The 26,407-nt window shown below is 37.3% G+C and overlaps 1 protein-coding gene and 2 pseudogenes across 1 annotated transcript; 2 read left to right on the top strand and 1 right to left on the bottom strand.

The window, feature by feature from the left end:
* Positions 1-5,700: 5,700 nt before the first annotated feature.
* On the top strand, positions 5,701-6,603 carry LOC105612850 (olfactory receptor 52J3-like; annotated as a pseudogene).
* An 8,597-nt stretch (positions 6,604-15,200) lies between these two features.
* On the top strand, positions 15,201-16,356 carry LOC101107730 (olfactory receptor 52E2-like; annotated as a pseudogene).
* Positions 16,357-22,469: 6,113 nt separating this feature from the next.
* LOC101107468 (olfactory receptor 52E2-like) lies at positions 22,470-23,417 on the bottom strand. Its single transcript, XM_004016246.4, has one exon. It carries the CDS (start codon positions 23,415-23,417, stop codon positions 22,470-22,472), a length of 948 nt encoding a protein of 315 aa, XP_004016295.3.
* Positions 23,418-26,407: the final 2,990 nt, after the last annotated feature.

Genomic DNA, 26,407 nt, shown 5'->3' with positions numbered 1-26,407 from the left:
CTCTTTGTGACCCCATGGACACCAGGCTCTTCCGTCCATGGGATTTTCTAGGCAAGAGTACTGGAGTGGGTTGCCATTTCCTTCGGAGCCTATAATACAGAGTGAAGTAAGCCAGAAAGAAAAACACCAATAAAGTATACTAATGCATATATATGGAATTTAGAAAGATGGTAATGATAACCCTGTATGCGAGACAGCAAAAGAGACACAGATGTATAGAACAGTCTTTTGGACTCTGCGGGAGAGGGAGAAGGTGGACTGATTTGGGAGAATGGCATTGAAGCATATATAATATAAATAAAAACTTATTGCTACTGAAAAAATACTTAAGTATGTATCTTTACATAATTTTGAATTATAAGTAAAATAAAATCAAACAAACAAAAACCCCCACTAATCTTACTTAATTTACTTAAATATTAAGGGAGATTTTCTCTCACCTTAAAACAAAGTACAATAAAAATATTGGTATGAGTTCCTTGTCACCAAGAAAAAGTTGTTCTGATATTTTTTGATAACTAGGCAATACGTTGTTTAAAGTATTTCAGAGCTGACATTCTGTGACTCACTTGTGTCTAAGGTTGCTCTTGTCATGATTCTAAAACATCTAACCAGCAACTCCTCAAAATAGATGCTCTTTATTCCCAACTAGCAGAAAAAGGGCTATGAACTTCCCTAATATTTCTCAGCTTATGTTCAAAAAGTAATTTTGACTGAACTTATCAGTTACATGCCCATGATTTCAAAAAAAATGCTATGTTTGAATATGCATATATTAAACTATTTTAGAACATATATTTATGGAGATATATACACACATACACATATACATATATAGATATGTATAGACTTCCTTGGTGGCTTAGATGGTAAAGAATCTGCTTACAATGAAGGAGACCTGGTTTTGATCCCTGGGTCAAGAAGATGCCCTGGAGAAGGAAATGACAACCCACTCCAGTATTCCTGCCTGGAGAATTCCTTGGAGAGAGAAGCTTGATGGGCTATAGTTCATGGGGTTGCAAAGAGTTGGACACAACTGAGTGAATATATTTATACTTCATATTATGCATGAAACTTTAAATTTTGTAACAGTCAACTTTAAGGTGTGCGTGATATAACTGGAAAGACAAGAATCAAAAGAAATATTTAATTCCATGCTTTATATTTGCAGCCTTTATATCATCTGCTTTATATCTTAAGCCTGATGTTGTTTTTTCTTAAATATTATCAAAAATGTCTGCTTAAATGTAAAGAGATATAATTTTTGCACTCAAAATAAATTTATTCCAGTGAGAATAATAACTATGTGTACATTCAATTCAAAACTAATGAAAAAATGTTTAAAATATATGCAAACTGTCCGATCAAATGTTACAGATTCTGTGGCATGAGCGATTTTTCAGTATAGCTTATATAGGTCCAAGTTTATGAAGGTGGTGTTGTGAACTAGCTCTTATTTTAATTAATCACTTAAAATATGCCAGGTATCAGACTTCCCAGGTGATTCATTGGTTGGAAATCTGCCTTCCAACGCAGGGGACTTGGATTCAATAGCTGGTGCAGGAGCATTCTACATGCTGTGGGACAACAAAGCCTGGACCCCACAAGTACTGAGCTCATGCGCTTCAGTTAGAAAGCAGCCTCTGCTTGCTGCAACTAGAGAAAGCCAGTGCAGCAAGGAAGATCCAGTGCAGCCAAAAATAAATTATTTAATTAAAAAAACAAGCCAGGTATTATACTAAATGCCTGATAGCTGATATCTACTAGTTAATTTACTCTTCAGAATACTTCTAGGCAATTGGTATTATTATCATCCCTAATTATACAGTTGAGAAAACTAAGATATAACTAATAAATCACTCATGGTGATATAGCTGGTACATGGGAAGTCCAGTATTTGAAGTGAGTCAGGTCAGTTCCAGGATTGACTTTTTACCACTTCTCTATGGCCTTTCTGATATACATATGGATCATTGAGAAAAGGAAGTAATCATGGACAGAAGATAGTGGGAGCAAAGACCCACAGATTGGAATCCCTGAAGCTAAGCATTCAATGAACCCAAAATACCTGGTCAGTGAAGGACAGGGAGAGCTAGGGCTAAAAATGGGGTCTTCTATGCTGGGTTATTTGGAGAAGGTGATGGCACCCCACTCCAGGACTTCTGCCTGGAAAATCCCATGGATGGAGGAGCCTGGAAGGCTGCAGTCCATGGGGTCGCAAAGAGTTGAACATGACTGAGCGACTTCACTTTCACTTTTCACTTTCATGCATTGGAGAAGGAAATGGCAACCCACTCCAGTGTTCTTGCCTGGAGAATCCCAGGGACAGGGGAGCCTGACAGGCTGCCATCTACGGGGTCGCACAGAGTCAGACACGACTGAAGCGACTTAGCAGCAGCAGCAGCATGCTGGGTTATTATGCTTGAATTTAGAATATAGATAAAGTACTATTTTATCTAGAAAACAGAAAGCCATAGAATTTGACTGCAAAATGAGGGACATGAACATTGATCTCTATGCCACACTCAAATAATAATATCATGTTTTTGCCCCATATTTATAATTTTCTTGATATAAATTCTTATCCATTTTACATTCTCTCAGACTTCTCATTTTCTAAATCATAGTCTGATGGTTTTGTCAGTAATCTCAGAGGATTTAATCCCAGGGCATGATTATAAGAGTAAGCTGAATTAGCTCATCTTTCCCAAGGTATAACCAGCTATAATCTTAACATAAAACTTCTCTCTTTGTACTATATAAAAAATGGACATAGAGTTTTATTCCTTGATATCTATTGCGTGTCTCTATTTCTGTGGAAGAATGAAGCATCACAGATGAATTTTCTCTTCATGTGGGTGTGTACTGAAGTCAAATGAAGGAAGTATGATCCAAGGTGGCTGAGAACTAAAATCTTGATATGATATGCTTGATGGGGTGGGGGTGGGGATGAGGATCTTGTAAATTCTAAATGGAGATTGGGTATCTTTAATAATATTAGAAGATCTGAGACTTTAAAAATCTGCTTACAAGAACAGTGATATACCTGGTTGATAGAATAGAATTTCTGCTTCTGCAAGAGGTTATAGGGATTGAATGAAACATACATATGAAGCCCAATGAAAGTCTGAGGTAAGCAGTGGCTTGTTACTGAGAGTTTATTTCCAGAGATGAACCCAAAGTAGGCATTGCAATGTCTAGAGGGCTCGCTCTTGACCAGCACCCTGACAGTGGCCAGTGGCAATTACCTGGGAATTTCACTGTTCAATAAGCACACATACAGGAGCATTGCAAAATGCAGTTTTTCCTTCTTTCTCCCTCTGTCTCTGTCTCTCTCTCTGTCACAATAAACTGTCTCCCTCTCTAAATTAATAATGTTTACACACTTATTTTATTTTCTCAACATGATATATTTGCCATGGAAATATGGAGTTATACTATGGGTGAAAACAGAAGTCTGTGCTACTTTATCCTGATCTTGAACCACTCTGCCTCAAGTTGAGGTCCCAGAGAAAGTTCTTTTGTTTCATTATTTAAATTTATGGGGCTTCTCCTGATAGCTTCTCCATCATTTTGAAGGCATTCCAACAGTACTCTTCTCTATTTCCGTTAGATAATTACAGAAAACGATTATCATTCCTATAATACCTTGTTATTCCAGACAGTTTTAATATGCCTTCCCCAGACCCATAATGACCTGAAGCCTTCTAATTTGTCTCTACCCACATTTCTCTTGTCTTAATCAGGCAGGAGTGAACTCAGTCGCTAATTCTGAAACAGTGATCAAATTATCAGGTTTTCTCAGAGGAACTGATGTAGAGTGAAAACGGAATAAAGAAGTTGTCACATACCACTGGAAACAACCTCAAACACAACAATCTAAAATGAGCCATTATGAAACGGAATCACTTCGGGAAAATAGAGACATCAGTGGAAATCTACTGAATTGTATTATTCAGTTCAGTTCAGTTCAGTCGCTCAGTCGTGTCCAACTCTTTGCGACCCCATGAATCGCAGCGCGCCAGGCCTCCCTGTCCATCACCAACTCCCGGAGTACACTCAGACTCATGTCCATCGAGTCCGTGATGCCATCCAGCCATCTCATCCTCGGTTGTCCCCTTCTCCTCCTGCCCTCAATCCCTCCCAGCATCAGAGTCTTTTCCGATGAGTCAACTCTTCGCATGAGGTGGCCAAAGTACTGGAGTTTCAGCTTTAGCATCATTCCTTCCAAAGAAATCCCAGGGTTGATCTCCTTCAGAATAGACTGGTTGGATCTCCTTGCAGTCCAAGGGTCTCTCAAGAGTCTTCTCCAACACCACAGTTCAAAAGCATCAATTCTTCGGTGCTTAGCCTTCTTCACAGTACAACTCTCACATCCATACATGACCACAGGAAAAACCATAGTCTTGACTAGACGGACCTTAGTCAGCAAAGTAACGTCTCTGCTTTTGAATATACTGTCTAGGTTGGTCATAACTTTTCTTCCAAGGAGTAAGTGTCTTTTAATTTCATGGCTGCAATCACCATCTGCAGTGATTTTGGAGTCCAAAAAAATAAAGCCTGACACTGTTTCCACTGTTTTCCCATCTATTTCCCATGAAGTGATGGGACCAGATGCCATGATCTTCGTTTTCTGAATGTTGAGCTTTAAGCCAACTTTTTCACTCTCCTCTTTCACTTTCTTCAAGAGGCTTTTTAACTCCTCTTCACTTTCTGCCATAGGGTGGTGTCATCTGCATATCTGAGGTTATTGATATTTCTCCTGGTAATCTTGATTCCAGCTTGTGTTTCTTCCAGTCCAGTGTTTCTCATGATGTACTCTGCATATAAGCTAAATAAGCAGGGTGACAATTGTATTATTATACTTTTATCTTTCTTTCTGGGCTCTGGGCTCTGGGCTCTTTCAAGTACAGAGGTATGTGCCCACCGGTGTCTGCTCTTGGGCAGGCATCTCTGAATGTTTGTTGCTTTTTTCTTGTGATAATATGTATTTCTGATATTTTGTTTCTGTCTTTGACAGGATACTAGGCTTGATTTTGGAATTTTCTCTATGTCAATAAATGATGAATGAATTATTAGAGCATTTCTGCATTTTCTAATTATGGAAGTGTTGTGTGCATTCATGCCTGTGATTTTACTTTCTCACTTGCCTATTTCATTTTGGGTTGTATCTGCATTCTCATATGTGTATCCTTGATTTTTCATGTGTCCCTCTTTAGCTAGGGACTTCATAAAAGGTATGAGAATTGCTAAATTATCCCATACTTCATGCTATGTTCTATGTTTTATAGGTTTGCCATGGGCTTGATAATAAACCTTCATGTATGCTCAGTCATGTCTGATTCTTGATGACTATGATTCTTGATTCAGGCTTCTCTGGCTGTGTAAGATTTCCTGGCAAGTATACTGGAGTAGGCTGCCATTTCTTCCTCCAGGGATGATAAACCTAACATGTTAAAAAAAAATAGGACTAAATCTGTATAAGTATTACATTCTTTACACTGGACCATTTAAAATACTATGGCTTGATTTAGAATTTGAAAAAAAAACAATAAGAAATCCTTCCAAAGCAAAATTTTTCATTTCATATTATATTGAAGTGCTAAGTTAATCATTTTTTATAACCAACTCTTACTGAAATTTCTTTTGTTCTTCCTTCTTCTAGTAGTGACAGCTTTTCCTACCCTGTCATTTAGCAGAATGTTTTGTCACAACAGGGGCATTTTTCACCCGCTCACATTTTCCTCATCAGAATCCCAGTTCTGGAAGAAGTGCATGGCTGGATCTTCTTGCCTTTCTGCTCTGTTTACCTTGTGGCTTTACTCGGGCAATGCCACAATTCTGCTGGTCATCAGTGTGGACCAGACTCTCTGCGAGTCCATGTTCTAGTTTCTGGCCATCCTTTCAACAACTGATTTGGCCTTTTCAACAAACTTCAGGACCCCGTATGCTGGGTATCTTCTGAGATTATCTTCTTCATGAGATTAATGCTGGAGATTGTGCGGCCAGGTGTTTTGATCCATGCTTTCACTGGCATCAAGGCTGATGTCCTGGTGGCCACGGCATTTGACCGTTGTGTGGTAATTTGTGCTCCACTCTACTGCATGACCATCTTGACATCCTGCGTGTTGCTGGGCATGAGTTTGTACACTTTAATTTGTCCAGTTCTGCATACACTTCCCGTGATCTATCTCATCTACCACCTACCCTTTTGCCAGGCTCATGTAATAATACTTCATTCCTACTGTGAGCACATGGGAATTGCAAAACTGTCCTGTGGAAACATTTATGTCAATGGTAATTATGGGCTCTTTGTGGTCTCTTTTTTTCTCCTGCACCTAGTCCCTGCTGGCATCTCCTATATTTACATTCTCCGTGCTGTTTTCCATCTGCTATCCCAAGACGCAAGGCTAAAAGCCCTAAGCACATGTGGCTCCCATGTTGCTCTCCTCTGTGTTTTCCATCTTCCCTCAGTCTTCCCCTTCCAGGCAAAACATACCCTGCTATATTCACATTCTTTTTGCCAACCTCTATTTGGTTATCCCACCCTCACTTGATCCAAGTATTTATGGTGTGTGGACCAAACAGATATTCCTTTATTAAAATATAAGAAGTATTACTATGTTCATTAAAAAGCATTTTGATCCAGAAAGAAAACCTGTGTGTGATCTTTCCAGAAAGATGGTGTGTCTAAATTTAGTGCTATCAAACTCCATGCTGGGGATTTGATTTTGGTTCATTAATGATTCTATACTTTGAATAATCTGTAACATGTTTCAATTTCAAGTGCTGATTCCTATTGTGGAATTAAGAACTGTTTGTATGACTTCACTCTGAATGTAGATAATATGTGCAATGACCTCTCCTAGCGTAATGTTTCTTAATACTGTTTTCCCCCCAATTTTCCCTCTCAGCTTAACAAAAGAAAGACAAGGAAATGTATAACAAGAAATTTTGTTCCCATAAAATGGTTGTAAATATATTATTTATATTATTTATCTTAAATGTTAATTTTAATCAAACATATGAGGTATTTAAGTTGAAATAACCGATTCAGAGACAACGTGACTACCAGAGGCTTTTTGTCTTTCTGAGAGTCCAAATTTATCACTTTAAATTCAATAATTTCTGGGTAATGAAATTGTGATTTTTAATTAATGTAAATAGTAGCACTGTATATGACATCACAGTTTTTTCACTTAATATTAAACTTAGAGATATATCTATGCTAATACAAATAAGACATAGTTATTTCCTTTAAAACTTAGTTATTTCCTTTAAAACTTTCCTTTTAAACTTCATTTGCATTTCATTTTTCCTCATCTTTTGATGACATGAATAGTACTTTCGTTATTTTTAATTTAGAATCAATGTGACATCTTTATGAATTATTTTTGTACCTATTTGAAAATTTTCTAAAGTTTCTATATTTGGAATTGTTAGAGAGTAGGCTACAGACTAAAAAGTATTGCTTTCTTGGATTGTATTTCTTATTTATTGTAATTTCCTTCCCACCTCACCAATTTTTCTGCCTAGCTTCATAAAAGTCTCATTGCATGAGTTGAGTGCACTTGACATTAACACTTTCCTATAAACCCTTTGCATTTACTACTTTATTTTTACATTAAATGTTGTCATTGCTGCTGCTCTTAAGTTGCTTCAGTCCTGTCTGACTCTGTGCAACCCCATAGACGAAATCCCACCAGGCTCCCCCGCCCCTGAGATTCTCCAGGCAAGAACATTGGAGTGGGTTGCCATTTCCTTCTCTGATGCATGAAAGTGAAAATAGCAAGGGAAGTTGATCAGTCGTGTCTGACTCTTAGTGATCCCATGGACTGCAGCCTACCAGGCTCCTCCGTCCTTGGGATTTTCCAGGCAAGAGTACTGGAGTGGGTTGCCACTGCCCTATCCAAATGTAATCATTACTGATTATTTTACCTATGGCACCACCTTTAATCACTTTCAAATTTAGGACTCTGCATAGCTTTATTATATACCATTATCCCAACATCTATTTTATTATTTGGATTTGTCCATGTGTGTTTATGTGTATGTATGAATTTTTACATTTTCTTCTAATCTAACTGCAATTTGTTTTGGTGTAAAATGTAGGCAAGAAAATTAAACAATCTCTTTTTCTATTCCTAACTTGTTTTATAACACAATTGATTTATTAAAACTACACAACTGAATTGTACTTAATCTTTCTTCATATTGCATTTCAATTTATATAAGAACATGATTTTCATTAATAGAGTAGGCTTGTCTGCCTGTTCTTTACTCAGTATCACAATGTTTTAATCACTACAGATTTGTAATATATTTGAATAACTTTCAGAGCTGATTATCCTTCTGTAATTATCTTGTCCTCTTTTTGTTCTTTATTATAATTTTTACAAAAAGTGTTGTCACTTCGCCATAGTTAACAATATCCTCATGGAATTTTGAGTTAACTTATTCTTGGGTTCACTTACGCAATATATTCATTTCTTACAATATCAACTAATAATTAAATATTCTCCACACTTAAATAAGCACAGATGATAAGATGTTCCATGGTAATTTTGCACTGTGGCCACTTAGCTAAGCTAACATTCTATTTCCCAGAATCCTCTCCCCTACTACTTCTCAGTTTAGAGTTGATTACATAAGAAATGCAGAAGCTGTGGGCACAGATGTGAAATGTTAGTCATTTTTTGTTCTGTAGTGTTCTTGCCTTGAGAATCCCAGGGATGGGGGAGCCTTGTGGGCTGCCATCTATGGGGTCGCACAGAGTCGGACACGTCTGAAGCGACTTAGCAGCAGCAGCAGTTCTACACTTTACGGGCAATGACAGGTAAACAGTGACTAGAGAGTTCTAATTTCTCCTCACTTCCCCCAGCTCCATGTCCAGCTCTCCATCCTACCAACCCTACTGACAAAGTTATTTCAAGTTCACCACTAGATACTGCAAGTACACAGGTGTAGTAGCCACAGGTTATAAACCATCTTCCATAAATTTCTATATCTTCTTCCTTTATGATTCCATCCCAGAAGCTGAATGTACCTAGCTTTCTGCAGAAAGCAACTCATTTATGTATACTTAATATGTTTAGCAAATTTGTTTTCAAAACTTTTCTATCTCCTTCTACACTTGTATCAATTCCTGTGATAAATTCTTTGCTTCTTATACTCATAGTAGTTCTGAATCCTAACTGACATAAGTATATATGCATGCATGTATGTGTGTGCGTGTGTGTGTGTGTGTGTGTGTGTGTGTGTGTATCAAGAGTAGTTCCTGGGTAAAAAGTTCTTAAGAATGCAAATTTAGGATTAGTCCCTTATTCAATTAAAGTCATTAAGATCCCTGTTGGTAATGAGGACACTAGTGGTGCAGGGGTTACAGTGACAAAATTGTTGTGTATATTATCCCTCTAAACTTCCTTAGAAGTGAAGTGAAGTGAAGTGAATTTGCTCAGTTGTGTCTGACTCTTTGCGACCCCATGGATTGTAGCCCACCATGCTCCTCTGTCCATGGGATTTTCCAGGCAAGAGTACTGGAATGGGTTGCCATTTCCTTCGCCAGAGAATCTTCCTGACTCAGGGATCGAACCCAGGTCTCCCACATTGTAAGCAAGACACTTTATCGTCTGAGCCACCAGGGAAGTCCTTAACCAAGTGCTTAAAAAAGGCAAGGCTCTCAATGTCCAAGTATTTCTGCCAAAGAAGATTTTGATAAGAATAAAGACAGTATAGATTTGGCTTTTTGTAAAAAATAAGCTGGAGAACCTGAATAAAGGAAATAATGAGCTCAGGGTTTTAAAAACCCAGCCCAAGGTCCAGGTAAGAAAATGGAAATCATTTTTGACTATCATAAAGAAATATACATCTCTCACTAGTCCATTTATTGGGAAGAAGTAGAGTTCTAAGGATTAAAATGACATTATATGAGTATAACCCAGTGAAGCAAATCTCACGATTTGAAGCAGCTCTTCTTCTCCTGTTTGAGGTTTATTGTCTCCCCTTGTCCGAAGAAAATGCAATACTCTCCCCTGACATAGCTGAATTAAAGTATATTGCTTATCTATCCCATAAGCTATTCCCATCATTCCCCATTGTTTCTAGAATGATGCTCTCTAATACAAATAAACTGTGGGTCACCTATGTACTTCAAGTTTTCTAATCATCACTTTACAAAAGCTAAAGCAAAATGAAATTAATTTGGTAGACTATTTAATAAAACATAATATGGAAACATTATTTAAATATAAATTCAATATAAAACATCAATTAAACACTTTACATCCTTTAAATATTCCAAGCAAATCTTCTTAATTCAGTACTTTACACTTAAAACACAGGTTGCTTCATTCACTAAATTTTCAATGACTAAAACAAAATGCAGCCTTAGAAAAACAAAGCAAAATATCACGTTGAACTGAATTTTTTTATATTGCTTCAGACTTTAAATTAAAATGAATAAATATTAAAATTAAGTTCTTCTGTTGCATTTGCCAGATTTCAGATATTCAATAGTCATGTATGGCTGGTGTCTAACATAATTTTAGACCTATAACTGGATTCAAATGGCAGCAGACTTTTTAGAGAATAAAATATACTAACCAAAAGAATTGCAAGATTTTGTCACTTTGTACAGATGGAAACCTGGGGAACATATGCCTTAGAATTTAGAATGAATTCTAAGATTATTCAATCTGAGTGGAAGGAAAATGACATTTCAAGAGACTGAATTTTAAAATGAGAATCCAGATTCGATGTTTCCAGGAGTGGCCGTAAGACTTTATTTGGTTGGTTGACTAAAACCTGGACTCAATGATGGCTTGCAGCAAATGTAACTGAAATGCCAGTATTTCCTTGGAGGAGCTGCAAAAAGAGTTTCCAAAGACTTCAGGGAGCACAGAAATTTCAAGTGGATTTATCATGTAATTTCTGCTCAATCAGCTCCCATCTCTGTTCTCAGAAGGCCTAGGAAACCTTCTTTTCACTATGGCTGTGATAAATAATATTCATGAAGAGAACCCAGGAAACCAGGAAAATATCCATTTTAACTAATTTCTGTAAACCAGAAAAGATATCATAATTTTTCCTGCCAAACTACTTTCTGAATTCAATCTTGAGACAATTCTAAAACATAAAGCCCACTGAGCTGGAAGCTGTATTTCTTGGAGGAAAAATTCTGTTGAATCACTATAATACATACTGGTCTTCTTGAAAGGGACATGAGATCATTTATCATCAAGACTGGATTGGAAAGGGGACCAGCTAGAGTCTTGGTGAGGCCAGGGGAGGAGTGGACTGGACACTGGTCCTGAACTGATACTAATATCTGGAGAAGCAAAATGCCACTGTGGTTCACTATTCAGAGTAGGGACACATGAAGGTCAGGGAATCAATGGAGTTTTGACTGGTGTCCATATCATAGTGAACCACAGGCTCTTGGAGTATATCATAGAAAACAATAGCACATCCACAGGTGCTGTGTGTTAGTCACTTAATAATGTCTGACCCTTTGCAACCCCATGGACTTCAGCCCACCAGGTTCCTCTGTCCATGGGATTGCCCAAGCAAGAATACTGGAGTGGGATGCCATTTCCTTCTCCAGGGGATCTTCTTGACCTAGGGATCAAAACAGGTCTCCTGCATTGCAGGTGGCTTTTTTACTGTCTTGAGCCACAAGGAATGTCTCTACATTCATAGATAAATTGCAGAAATTAGTTCTACCATTAAGAAGTTGAAATGTTTACTCCTGCAACATCTCCATTGAACTTGTTTCTCAACTATATGAAAGACAGACTGATCTTGGGTAGAATCCATGGTGCTTGGGTTCAATCACATTACTATGCTGTCTTTGAGGAGGTTAAGAGTTCTCATGATTCCAGGAAAGGAGTATAGTTGGTTGACTTAGGCTCAGGCACATATCACTGATTTTGAATAACTGGTATATTATCCCCAGAAAAGGGCAGAAATCTCTAGTGGATTTTTCTACTTAGCGTAGGACCTGGCTTAAAACAGGGACTTTTGGACCCTTCACTCTTTAATGAATGTCACTCTAGGGAGTTTCATTTAGAGGCTTTCCTTTGGGGAGCATTGTATTAAGGATAAAAATTTCATTCTCTATTTCAGCATACATGAAAATGTAGAGATGAAGATAGACTCAGAAGCACTTAATGTGCACAGTTTGGTCAGTCTTTCACATCTTTCCCCAACCCACAGACAGAATGACAGACAGAGGGGAAGAAAGGAGAAAAGACAGAAGTGCCACAAAAGGGGGAGAGCAGTGGGGCTGAGACTGAGTTCATGAGATGATGTTCAATATTTACATATAATAACACCTGTTTGCATTTTCATCTTTTCAATCATTACAAGGTCAGGTGTCTCAAAATAGGTAGATTTTTCATTGATTTATATCAGAATGAAGTACAAGAGAAAGAAATCCTAGATGTGTCTTCTCATATCCCAGTGCTAAAGTGGTTATAACTAAGCCCTTGTGGCTAAGCTGATGAAGAGTCCACCTTCAAGGCAGGAGACCTGGGTTCGATCCCTGGGTTGGGAAGATCCCCCGGAGAAGGAAAAGCTACCCGCTCCAGTATTCTGGCCTGGAGAATTCTGTGAACTGTATAGTTCATGGGGTCGCAAAGAGTCAGACACGACTGAGTGACTTTCACTCACTCACTCATGTGTATGTATATATATATATATATATATATATATATATATATATAAAACAGTAGAAATAGAGAAATAGTCTGGTGTATTTATTTCTGATCACTGTTATGTGCCAGGCAAATGAAGGATCAACTCCATATTCAAAGAGTATTGTGCTGTATAAACAGTTTCCAGCATGTATGGATACTAAAGGGGAAAACAAACAAACAAAATTATGTCTCTAAAAGTCATAAAGCTTTGCTAATGCATTTCCCTGTACACTCTTGGCTTTTGACACTACTTGGGTCCAGAGTTTTCAGGTTCTAGTTCCTTGGAGGGGGGCATGTATTATACATCAGAAAACTAATGATTTCCTGAAATCATAAAGAATTCCCCACATGAGTTAAAATTTCTGAGACAGGCAGTAAACCTTGGGTCTACTTCATAATTATCTCTGTCACTCAAAACTTAAAACTCTTTCAGGAAACTAAATATTTAAGGTATATTTTTTCTTTTTATCAAAGAAATCTTACAGAGTACTTATATTTTGCTCATTACTTAAACAACAGAATACAAAAATCTCAATTAAAATACTTTCTGAATTGTACTTTAAGCTTACCATTCAAAAAAATTCCTTAAAATATATTTTTAAAATTCACTTAACTGATATGCCAGGCTCAGTACTATATCTCTTCCTATCTCTCCAAATTTGTAAGACATTTACTCCTGTTTTTTCTATTTACCTAAATCTACTTCTGAATCTTACTGAATTACTTTTCTCTTACCTTTAAGGAAATTATTGTAAATCACTCTAGAACATATCTGTGAGAGCTGGGAGATTCATTTTTGCTATTGTTTATTATTCCCCAAAATTTAGACTAATACAGATTCTCCTTAAACACAAGAAAAAATATTCCTTAACAATAATTTGTGTAAAAGCTACTTGTATTTATTTTACCATTTGCTAAAGTAAGCAAACCTTTACCACAGCATATATGTGTTTGTCTGTGAGTGCATATAGTTGACCCTTGAACAACATGGGTTTCAACATGGTCACTTATTACTGGGTAGTTTTCAATACAAATGTGCTATAGTACTACACCACCTATGGTTAATTGAATTCACAGGTGCACAACCAAAGATACATATGGTTGACTACAGAGTTATATATGGAATTTTGACTGCATGGGAGTCAGTACCCCTAAAGTATGCATCGTTCAAGGGTCAAATATAGGTAGCCGTGTATATATACATATCTATCTACATAGAGAAAGAGAGTTATGTAATTATATATGTGTATATATATTTATATATACAATTATACAGTTATGTGTTTTATATATATATACAAATCTTCAGCTAGCCATACCTCTCGATAAACCCATCATAAGTCAAAAATGCATATAATACATCTAACCTAGCAAACATCATAGTTGGGCCTATCCTACCTTAAACCTACTCAGCACACAGTTACATTAGCCTACAGTTGGGCAAAACCATCTAAGACAAAGTGTTTTTTGTAACAACATGTTGAATATCATGTAATCTGAAGGAGATCAGCCTTGGGATTTCTTTGGAAGGAATGATGCTAAAGCTGAAACTCCAGTACTTTGGCCACCTCATGCGAAGAGTTGACTCATTGGAAAAGACTCTGATGCTAGGAGGGATTGAGGGCAGGAGAAGGGGACAACAGAGGATGAGATGGCTGGATGGCATCAGCGACTCGATAGATATGAGTCTGAGTGAACTCCGGGAGTTGGTGATAGACAGGGAGGCCTTGTGTGCTGTGATTCATGGGGTCACAAAGAGTCAGACACAACTGAGTGACTGAACTGAACTGAACTGATACTGAAAGTGAAACACAGAATGGTTGTGTGGGTACAGGATAGTTTTAAACACATAAGTTGCTTCTATTTATATATATACACACATATTGAGAGAGAAAATTAGAAGATCTCACTGTTTACAACATCATATAACTTCTGCATAAATATCTATTCAGTTATAAAGAAGATATTTGAGATTAAACAAGGAGTTATTTGATAAGAAACAATGTTTGGTTGCCAGTTCTGTAACTTTTTCTGCCCAATAATGATTGCATTTTTAGCCCACCAGCCATGATTGCATTTTTAGCCCGCCAGCCTCCTTTCTTAGCTCTCCATGCTCTTGGCAGAAAGCGCTCATTTTAAAGCTATGGGGCATGATCAATGAGGTGTCACAAAGAAGAAATTCTAGTAAAATTATTCTTAAGATTATTCAATATCCTACTTTTCAGTCTCGACTTCCCTCCCTCTCTTGTTTCTATGAAACAAAGATTTAGAGTAATAAAATTAACTCATTTTTCTATAAATTCCAATTATAAGTTTCCTTAAGGTAGATTTCAATCAACCTGGTAAAAACAACAACAACAACAACAACAAAGTTTACTGATGAGGTTTTTTTTACTATTGGGATAAACAGATAATTGCTTCTTTCTAGTACTGGTAAACATCACGGTAACAGACTGGAACCTCCCAACATTTGCAATGAACACATTATATGAAATCACAAGAAAGATGCCTCTTTCCAATGGCACCCAGTTTCACCTCTCCTCCTTCCTGTTGCTGGGAATTCCAGGACTGAAAAACATTCACATCTGGATTGGCTTTCCTTTTTGTGCTGTGTATCTGATCACACTCATAGGCAACTTCACCACCTTGTTTGTCTTCCAGACTGAGCACAACATTCACCAGGCTATGTTCTGCTTCCTGCCTATGCTGGCTATCATTGACTTGAGGCTGTCCACAGCCACCATCCCTAGGATAACTGGGCAGATAATTCAGATGCAGGGAGATAATTTTTGATGTCTGCCTCATTCAAATGTTTTTCATTCACATCTTTACTGGCATGGAGTCAGTAGCCCTTCTTGCCATGACTTACGACTGTTATGTAGCTATTTATAACCTTCTTCATTATAGCACTTCTGACTGGGCTTCCCTGGTGGCTCAGTCAATAAAGTATCTACCTGTAATGCGGGGGACCTGAGTTCAATCCCTGGGTTGGGAAGATCCCCTGCAGAAGGAAATGGCAACCCACTCCAGTACTCTTGCCTGGAAAATTCCATGGATGGAAGAGACTGGTGGGGTTGCAAAGAGTCGGACACAACTGAGCAACTTCACTTGTTCACTTGTTCAGTACAGCACAATCCTTACTAAAAAGATAGTATCTCTTACTGGTTTGAGGGTGATAGGGAGATCAGTCCTCTGTGTATTTCCTTGTGTATTCCTCATCTTGCAACTGCCCTTTTGTGGACACCAAGTCATCCCCCACATGTACTGTGAGCACATGGGTCTTGCTCATCTGGCCTGTGCAAGGATCAGGGTCAACATCATATATGGTCTGGGGACCATTGCTCTCCTGGGATTTGACATAATGGCCATTGCTCTCTCCTATGTTCAAATTCTTCATGCTGTTTTCCATCTCCCCTCCTGTGAGGTCAGACTCAAGTCTCTCAGCATCTGTGGTTCCCATGTATGCATAAGTCTAACCTTTTATACCCCAGCCCTCTTCTCTTTTATGACACATTGATTTGGCTGAAATGTTCCCTGCTACATCCATATTCTTCTGGCCAATCTCTATGTGGTTATTTCACCAATGCTTACCCCTGTCATCTATGGAGTTAGGACCAAGCAGATTCATGAAAGAGTGCTCAGAATATTCATCCTGAAATAAATAGCAAATGAATACCATCAGTTTTAGTCCAAAAGATTAAATGTTAACATGTATACATCTGAGAAATGAAGAGAGGCCTTGAAAATGGCAAATAGGTGCAGCCATGATTACTTACTGGAAAGGATGTCTTTTAAATGTGGATCTCATTTACTTATGGAGTGAGAGAATAACCTTTGAATTCTAAATAGTGTGAGTGAGTGAACATTCTATATGATTGTTTGGAAGGTGGACAAGAGATATGTTCATGATTTTCAAGATATACGTCATGTCTTTTGTGACTAGGTCAAGTAACAGAAGATATTTTTCTATTTTCTCTGTGGGTACCAGGTATTCCTCTTCCTCTCCTATTCCTTTTTCTCTCTACCTCTTTTTTTTCCTAGAAAAACTCATTTTAATTTCAGTATTCAAGTGAGTTTTATGACCTCTTGAAAAAATAAATTTTCTTTTAAATTACGTATGGGGTTGTCATCCCAATCACTTTAGTACTTGGATCTTCTAAAATTCTTAACCCAGCCCTGAATACAAAGACTCTAAGAACAAAAGGTTAAGGAATCAAAGATGAAAGCTAGTATACTCACAACTATTTATATCCCCAAAGCTTTGACATTCTGCAAGAGCATGCCATTTCCCAAACACTAACTTCTCTTTACAAGGTTATGATTATTAGCTGGGATTTGAAGCTCAATAATAATACTGCCAGTTAATGTGAAACTCAATCATGAAAACTTGAGATTTTTGTTTTATGAAAACAGAGAATTGAAATTCTTTTATGCCATAAATGTGCATTCATAGTCCATGAACTATGCTCTGATTTTATTTAGGGATAGAATATTTTCCTGTCAGACCCCATTCTTCCCATTTCTTGGTAGAAACATGGTATGGAGTGCATCTCTTGGCTTCCTGCTAGTGTATAGGACACTCCTGAACAACCCACTCGCAGTGCCTACCAGCCCTGCTGTAGGACATGATTTCTCCTGGTGCTGTTCTTCACTTCATATCCTGTACTTGATGGGAGTATGTGACATGCTGCTCCGACACTATTTAATTAGTGTTTGTCTTTATACTGGTGCCCTTACTTACTGCATATGTCACTTACGGCAGCAGTTTAAGGGGTTCAGCGGAACTGGAGAAACCATGCATTCAGGAGGCATGTGCAGTTGATAACAGACCAGTTTACATGCCTTATGAAGGCAGTCAGGAGACAGATCTGTAGGCTTGCTTCTCCATATTCTGATACCATGAGCTAATGAAAGAACAAGGTTTAGGGGGTCTTAGTGTGCTAATGGAATTCCCAGGTGGCTAAGTTCATAAAGAAACTGCCTACAACGCAGGAGACATCAGAGATATAGGTTCAATTCCTGGGTTGGAAAGATCTCCTGAAGGAGGGCATAGAGACCCACTCCAGTAATCTTGCCTGGAGAATCCCATGGACAGAGGAGCCTGGTGGGCTACAGTCCATAGGTCACAAAGAGTTGGACATGACTGAAGCGACTGAGCAACAATACTGCTCATCCTTGGGTCAACTGAGCTTGCAATTTCTCTTTAAACTAGTTGCTCTAATAATCATATGGTAAGTAGGTTTGATCACTCATCTTTCTGAGATCAGGTACTTGATTTAAACACAGAGTCACTTATATTTCTGAAGTCTTTCAGCATCATGATGATTGGGACATAAACTCTGGGTTGAGAAGTTTGAAAAAATCCTTTATACATCATTTTCACTTCCTTGTTCTTTTTATGAAACTAAAATTCCTGATTGGAAAAGCAAAATTTTTTCTAGATATGAGGATGAAATTTTAAGAGGTGTTTTGAATTAATTGTGGAAGCTATAAACAATTTCATTGTCCCCAATGTCAGAATTTGAAAATAAAAAAGATTTTGCTTTACCTCAATCTAGTTCACTCTTTATTCTCTTTCTTCTTTTCTTTCTCCTCTTCCTTCTTCTGATGCTTATCTTTATTCTTTTCCTCTATCCTCCAAATTTCTGTCAGTCAGTTCAGTTCAGTCACTGAGTCTTGTCTGACTCTTTGTGACCCCATGGACTGCAGCACACCAGGCTTCCCTATCCATCACCAACTCCCAGGGCTTGCTCAAACTTAGGTCCATTGAGTCGGTGATGCCATCCAACCATATCATCCTCTGTCGTCTCCTTCTCTCTTGCCTTCAATCTTTCCCAGCATCAGGGTCTCTTACAATGAGTCAGTTCTTCACATCAGTTGGCCAAAGTATTGGAATTTCAGCTTCAACATCAGTCCTTCCAGTGAATATTCAGGACTGATTTCTTTTAGGATTGACTGGTTTGATCTCCTCCCTGTAAAAGGGACTCTCAAGAGTCTTCACCAACAACACAGTTCAAAAGAATCAATTCTTTGGTGTTCAGTCTTCTTTATGGTCCAACTCTCACATCCATACATGACTACTGGAAACACAATAGCTTTTACTAGATGGACCTTTGTTGGCAAAGTAATGTCTCTGCTTTTTAATATGCTGTCTAGGTTGGTCAGAGTTTTTCTTCCAAGAAGCAAGTGTCTTAATTTCATAACAGCAGTCACCATCTGCAGTGATTTTAGAGCCCCCCAAAATAAAGTCTGTCACTATTTCTGGTGTTTACCTATCTATTTGCCATGCAGTAATGGGACCGGATGCTGTAATTTTAGTTTTTTGAATGTTGAGGCAATGGCAAACCACTTCTTGCCTTGAGAACACCATGAAGAGTGTGAAAAATTTCTTCAGCCTTTTTCAATATGTGTTACTATAGCTCTCTCTCCCTGCCTTACCCACTTCTTCCTAACCTAATTTAGTTCTCCATTTCATTTACACTCAAAGTACAAACAACTTTTTTCTTATTGGTTTTAATGAATAATTGACTAATTGGGTTAGTAGAGTAACTAAACAGAGGAAGTATAAGTAAAAGAAAGCAGTCAAGTAAATGAAAAAATTCACTCCTATAAATACTAGAAATTCTGCACGTTTAAAATTAAATACATAGCCATCTCATTAAAATATTTCTTATACAGTTTATCACATTTCACATGCTAGCAAAGTAATGCTCAAAATTCTGTAACCCAGGCTTCAATAGTACCTGAACTGAGAACTTGCAATGTTGAAGCTAGATTTAGACAAGGGAGAGGAATCAGAGATCAAATTGCCAACATCCACTAGACCACAGAAAAAGCAAAAGAATTCCAGAAAAACATCTATTTCTGCTTCATTGACTACACTAAAGTCTTTGATTACGTGGATCACAACAAGCTGTGGAAAATTCTTAAAGAGATGGGAATACCAGAACACCTTACCTGCCTCCAGAGAAACCTGTGTGCAGGTCAAGAAATAACAGTTAGAACTAGACATGAACAATGAACTAGTTTAAAATTGGTGAAGGAGTTCATCAAGGCTGTCTATTGTCATCCTGCTTATTTAACTTATATGCAGAGTACATCATGTGAAATGCCAGGCTGGATGAAGATCAAGCTGGAATCAAGATTGCTGGGAGAAGTATCAACAACCTCAGATATCAATGCCACCCTAATGGCAGAAAGTGAAAGAGGAAAAGCAGAGCCTCTTGATGAAGGTGACAGAGGCTTAAAATTGGCTTAAAACTCAACATTCAGAAAAATGAAGATCATGGCACTCAGTCCCATTATTTCTTGGCAAATAGAAGGGGAGACAATGGAAACAGTAAGAAACTATTTTCTTGGGCTCCAAAATCACTGAGGATGGTGACTGCAACCATGAAATTAAAAGACGCTTGCTCCTTGGAAGAAAAGCTATGATTAACCTAGATAGCATATTAAAAAGCAGAGACATCACTTTGCTGACAAAGGTTCATATAATCAAAGCTATGGTTTTTCCAACAATCATGTACAGATGTGAGAGCTGGACCATAAAAATAAAAGGCTGAGCACTGAAGAATTGATGTTTCAAACTGTGGTGCTAGTGAAGACTCCTGAAAGTCCCCTAGACTTCAAGAAGATCAAACCAGTCAATCCTAAAGGACGCATCCCTGAATATTCATTGGAAGAACTTATGTTGAAGCTGAAGCTCCAATGCTTTGGCTACCTGATGCAAAGAGCTGAATCACAGGAAATGACCATGATGCTGGGAAATACTGAGGGCAGGAGAAGGGGCAACAGAGGATGAAGTGGTTGGATGGCATTAAAGACTTAATGGACATGAGTTTGAGCAAACTCCAGGAGACAGTGAAGGACAGGGAAACCTGTAGTGCTGCCGTCCATGGGGTCACAAAGAGATGGACATGACTGAGCAACTGAACAATACAAATTGATGAATGTGCTAATTAACTTGACTTTGGTAGTCATCCACAATGTGTACATATGTAATATCATCACATGCATACATTTAAAAATCACATTGTATAAGCTAAATACAGACAATTTTTATTTGTCAAGCATACTTTCATAAAGCTGATAGCCTGAGTTAATTTAGAATTCGATATCCACCAGATAACCTTAAAATTAAAGTGGGGTAAAATTATTTTTAGCAAAGAAAAACAAAAACTCACCACCAACAGAACTGCGTAAAGGAAATAAGACCTAAGTTTATGTAAGAAGGAACACATACCAATAGAAATAGTAGATATCAGGAACATTTAAATGGATATTTACTGTCCTATGTACTTATATGTATATGAGTTTTAAATTTTATAAGAAGTAACTTAAACCAACAATAGTATATGTCAGAAAGCAGATACATGGACTAAATTTTTTTAAGATCATTTATTAAACAGAAAGTGATAAGACTGTTAATTTATATTAAGATTTGATAAGTTGTTGGCATTTGTAGGGCAATGTCTAAAGTAATTTTAAAGTTATTTATAAAATAAATACACATGAGACTTATGATAGTAATAAACATAATTCAGAGAGCAAAAGCTTTGTAGTGAAAGGTCTATAGTTCAGGTTGAAGTAATAATGGCAAACATAAGCTAATAATTTAACAAAACAAATAGCTGTAAAAGTGTCAAATGTGCTTGAAATAGTAGCATACTTAAGATACTAAAATTGCCAGACTGGTTTAAATATAAACTGTTTCATATGTGAAAAATGAAACAATTATCAGGATATTAAAAGGCTGAAAGAAAAAAGGATGACTAAATGAGTTTTTATGACTAATTTTAAACTATGCAAGTTCCACAGTTATAGAAAGTGACATAGTCACCATTTTATTCCCGGTAGTTATGAAAATAGACACGCAAAGTGATTATAACTATATTGAGAGAAGAAAGAAGCTCGGTAAAACACCAAATGACCCACCAACAATGGATACATTAAAAACTTCTGACATAAACATATCAACCAGATATTGAGAAAAAATTTTAAAAAATGATATCATTTACTTGATGCAACTACAAGGGACAAAGAATATGCAGCACTGAATGCTGATAAGTGGTCTGAAGAGCTGATGGAAATTAAATGCAATTCAGTTCAGTTTAGTTCAGTCACTCAGTCGTGTCCAACTCTTTGCGACCCCACGGACTGTAGTATGCCAGGCTTCCCTGTCCATCGCCAACTCCCAGAGCTTACTCAAACACGTGTTTATCTAGTCAGTGATGCCATCCAGCCATCTCATGCTCTATCGTCCCCTTTTCCTCCCACCTTGTATCTTTTCCAGCATCAGGGTCTTTTCCAAAGAGTCAGTTCTTCATATCAGGTGGCCAAAGTATTGGAGCTTCAGCTTCCGCATGAGTCCTTCCAATGAATATTCAGGACTGATTTCCTTTAGGATTGACTGGTTTGATCTCCTCCCTGTACAAGGGACTCTCAAGAGTCTTCTCCAAAACCACAGTTCAAAAGCATCAATTCTTCTGTGCTCAGCTTTCTTTATGGTCCAACTCTCACATCCATTAATGATTCCTGGAAAAACCACAGCTTTGACTAGATGGACCTTTATAGGCAAAGTAACTTTTCTGCTTTTTAGTATGCTGTCTAGGTTGGTCATAGCTTTTCTTCCAAGAAGCAAGTGTCTTTTAATTTCATGGCAATTAAATATTTACAAAAGAGACCCAATATAGATGCATATTTAGCATATTTTTTGAAAAAAGTATTTTTCTACATTTCATGAAATTGCATATATAGCCTCGTATGAGTTAGATGTCATTCTATTTTTTTTTTCAGTTTTAATATTTTCTTTACATGGTCATAAATCTGCTTAGTTCTGACTCCATATATGACAGGGTTGAGCATTGGCGGTACTATGACATAAAGATTGGCCAGGAGTATATGGATATAGCGGGGAACATTTTGTCCAAAGCGATGTGTCATGAAGGAAAAGAGGGCTGGAGTATAGAAAGCAAGAATCACAAAAACGTGAGAACCACAAGTGCTAAGGGACTTGAGTCTGGCTTCATGGGAAGGAAGATGAAAAACGGCACAGAGTATCTGAACGTAAGAAAGGGCAACAGCTATGATGTCAAACACTAGATTAAAAATTGCACATAAGCCATAAATAATATTGATCTTGATACTGGCACAAGATAGGCGAGCAAGACCCATATGTTCACAATATGTATGAGGGATGACATAACTCCCACAGAATGGCAGTCGTAAAATGAGAAATACAAACGGAATCACAAAAATAAATGCCCTTCCTAAAACAGCAAGGCCAATCTCAGAAACAACCCTATTGGTGAGGATGGTGCTATATTGGAGGGGGTTGCAGATGGCTACATAGCGGTCATAAGCCATTGCCAAGAGGACTGCTGACTCCATAAGTGTGAAGCTGTGAATGAAAAACATCTGGGAGAGGCAGGCTTCAAAGAGGATCTCCTTGAGACCAAACCAGAAGATCCCAAGCATCTTAGGGACGGTAGCTGTGGAGAGACCCAAGTCAATGGTAGCCAACATGGCCAGGAAGTAGAACATAGGCTGGTGTAGACTGCTCTCAGCCTGGATCACAAATAGGATAGTGAAGTTCCCTATCAGTGCAGTCAGATACACAGCACAAAAGGGAAAGCCAATCCAGATGTGGAGTGTTTCCAGTCCTGGGATTCCCAGCAACAGGAAGAAGGAGGGGTGAAACTGGGTATCATTGGGAAGGGACATCTTGCTGAGCAATGCATATGTCTTCAGGACTGTAGACTCACAGTCTATAGGCCACCAGATAGTTTTCTGTAGCTTTGACGACCTAAAGGTAGTATAAGAATACTTCATTAGCTACCTTCTCTCATTATCACAGTCATCACCAACAGACAACCCTCATTTTGACCATTTAAAAGTTCTGCAGTCTCTAAATACAGTTATGGACATGAATTCCACTTGATTGAATGGCAACACAAGGCTTAATACACAAGATGGATAATAACATTTCAAAAAGCATGTGGATTCATCAAAACTTATAACAAAATAATAAAAATTACTTTAAAAACTAAAATGGATTCATTCATTAGTATTTAGTCATGAATATTACAAAATAAGGTAGGGATAATAGTGAAAACAGCAATATCAACTACCAATTATTGAGGTGCTCCTACTATTTGTAAGACTTTTTGCAAAATTACACTTAATATTTGAAAAAAACACTTTTTAAGAAGGGCACATTTTACACATAAGTTGTCTAAAATTCAGTGCGTTTAAAAGATTTATGAGAAGTTTAAAATGTTTTCAAAGGAATATCTGGGAGATTAGGCTAGAAAGAAAATTAGTGAAAGAAAATGGAAGAAAAATAGAAATAAAAGCTATGCCTTATCTATGTTTTACTGCACACAAACACATAATATTCCACACATATTATACAAATACACAATCATTTTTAAAACTCACAACATCTACCTGAATAAAATATGTTAGTATTTCTTATTTACAGCTGAATCAGTCACGATTTTAGGAGTTTAAACTAGATGTCAAAATGCCAATCAAAAATGAGAGAGACAAAAAATTAGGAATATTGTTAAATTAGGCACATGACAATTCAATCATTTTCAAGGTTCCCTATATCTTTCTTTACATCTTCATGTAGTTTGCTTATAACATTTGATAGGAGATTTCCAAAGCATCTATGCATTCATGTGTTTAATTATTTTGTAGTGAAAAGTCTCTCTTCTGATTATATGAAGATTCCATGGCAGCAATTCCATGTAATTGTGTTAATTACAACCACATTTTCAGTAAGTAAGACAGGATATTATTTAGGTACTGATATAAAGAGGGGAAAAAAAGAGTGTAATGAACATGATATGGAAGAAGCAGTTGAATATGAATGGTAAACCTGAAGAGGAGCAAAGTTAGCAGAAGGAGGCACTCTGTGGCTCTTGTGACAGAAACAGTCTATTTCCCTAGGGTTATGTCAATACAACAGACTTGTAAATACTTTCAAAGGGTATGGCAATGAATGACAGGAGGAGTGAAAGCAGAATTCATTTATGGAGGCAAGTTGTTCTGTGAATCCCATGGGTGAAAATAAACAAAAAATCAAAAACATTTTCCTTTCTTTTCCAGTATACAAATATGCAACAGTTTAAAAGCTAATGACAGCTTACTTTGAGTACTAAAGGGTAGATTTGATTGCCAAAGGGTAAAAATAAGCTACTTCTCTGGCTTTTCTAAGAAGGAAGGAATAATACTATATTATTTGACTGATAATTTAAGTGAAAATTATATCTCCCTGGACATATATAATCATACCCTATGGTGGTGCAGCAGGTAAATATCAGGGAAGTAGCCAGAAAGTGGTATGATTAAACCAAGTGGAAGACATATACAGACAAGGAACACACACACACACACACACACACACACACACACAAATTAGAGTAGAAACAAGGAGTAGACAGAAAGGAGTAAGATCTGACTTGTCAGCTAAATAAACTTTAATGTTCCTGTGGACATTAAATAGTTTTGCTTCAGTCAGTCAGTTCAGTTGCTCAGTCGTGTCTGACTCTTTGCAACCCCATGGACTACAGCACACCAGGACCCCTGCCCATCACCAACTCCCAGAGTTTACTCAAACTCATGTCCATTGAGTTGGTGATGCCATCTAACCATCTCATACTCTGTTGTCCCCTTCTCCTCCCACCTTCAATCTTTCCCAACATCAGGGTCTTTTCCAATGAGTCAGTTTACACTTTAACGCTCCTGTGGACATTCAATAGTTTTGCTTAGCTGATTGTTAAAGAGCAAATTTTGTAAAACCCCAAGAACAATGTGTAACATCTATGGGCATGTGAAAGTGGGATGGGATAGTAAAGGTAGTCTTTACCTGTTGACAAGCCTTCAGGAATTACACAGTTTAGATGGGACAACAGTTTACAGTGAGATGGATGTGTGGAAGGAAGGGTTGTTAGTGATCTTGGTTCTTGTCACTGAAATTGAAGACACCTACAATCTTGTGTTTAAACCATTTCAAACTTTCATTCCTGCCCAGAGGTATTCTATCCATTTGATGTTACCATGAGAACACCCTGATATTTTCTCCTTGACTCCCTTGGATTTAAATTGGTAAAAATACTGGTGTTATGTCCAAGCCTCTGATGGACAAAGCACATAAACAATAATGGAAAGTTACATCAAACAAATTTTAAAAACTCCCTTCAAGACATAATTGAGATATATACTCAGGGTAATGGTGAATGACCTCATACAGACTAAATATCCTTTTCTTCTGTGTTCTTAAACAGTGTAGGCTAATAGTGTATACAGTGAAATACTATACATATGAACAATCTACAACTGCATGTCCTAACATGTAGGTATATTACCAAATGATGATGAGAGAAAGAAATTAGCTATTTATATAAAAGTTAAAAATAGTAAAAACTATTCTAGAGTCTAAGAAGTCAGGATAATTGTTACTTTGTGGAATACTGGTAGTCAGCATGAGTGGGACTCCCAGGGAGTTGATAATGTCTGTTTATTTACTTATACACTGGTTATACAAATGTAATCACTTTGTAAAAAATTGAGCCATGCTTTTATAATGTGTACCTTGTTTATGGATATGGAAGTTCAATAAAATATTTACAAAATATGAATTCTTTAGTGCTGACAGAATATGTCATTTATTTATATCCCTGATATCACTTAGTACAGTATATTTC

The sequence above is a fragment of the Ovis aries genome, chromosome 15, assembly GCF_016772045.2.
Source record: "Ovis aries strain OAR_USU_Benz2616 breed Rambouillet chromosome 15, ARS-UI_Ramb_v3.0, whole genome shotgun sequence".
Classification (NCBI taxonomy): domain Eukaryota; kingdom Metazoa; phylum Chordata; class Mammalia; order Artiodactyla; family Bovidae; genus Ovis; species Ovis aries.
Note: the sequence above shows the minus strand (reverse complement) of the source record. Positions and strands in the feature narration are given on the sequence as shown.

Bases quoted from the DNA above. Each gene is read 5' to 3' on its own strand.
- LOC101107468 (XM_004016246.4), bottom strand. From the start codon at position 23,417: ATGTCCCTTCCCAATGATACCCAGTTTCACCCCTCCTTCTTCCTGTTG.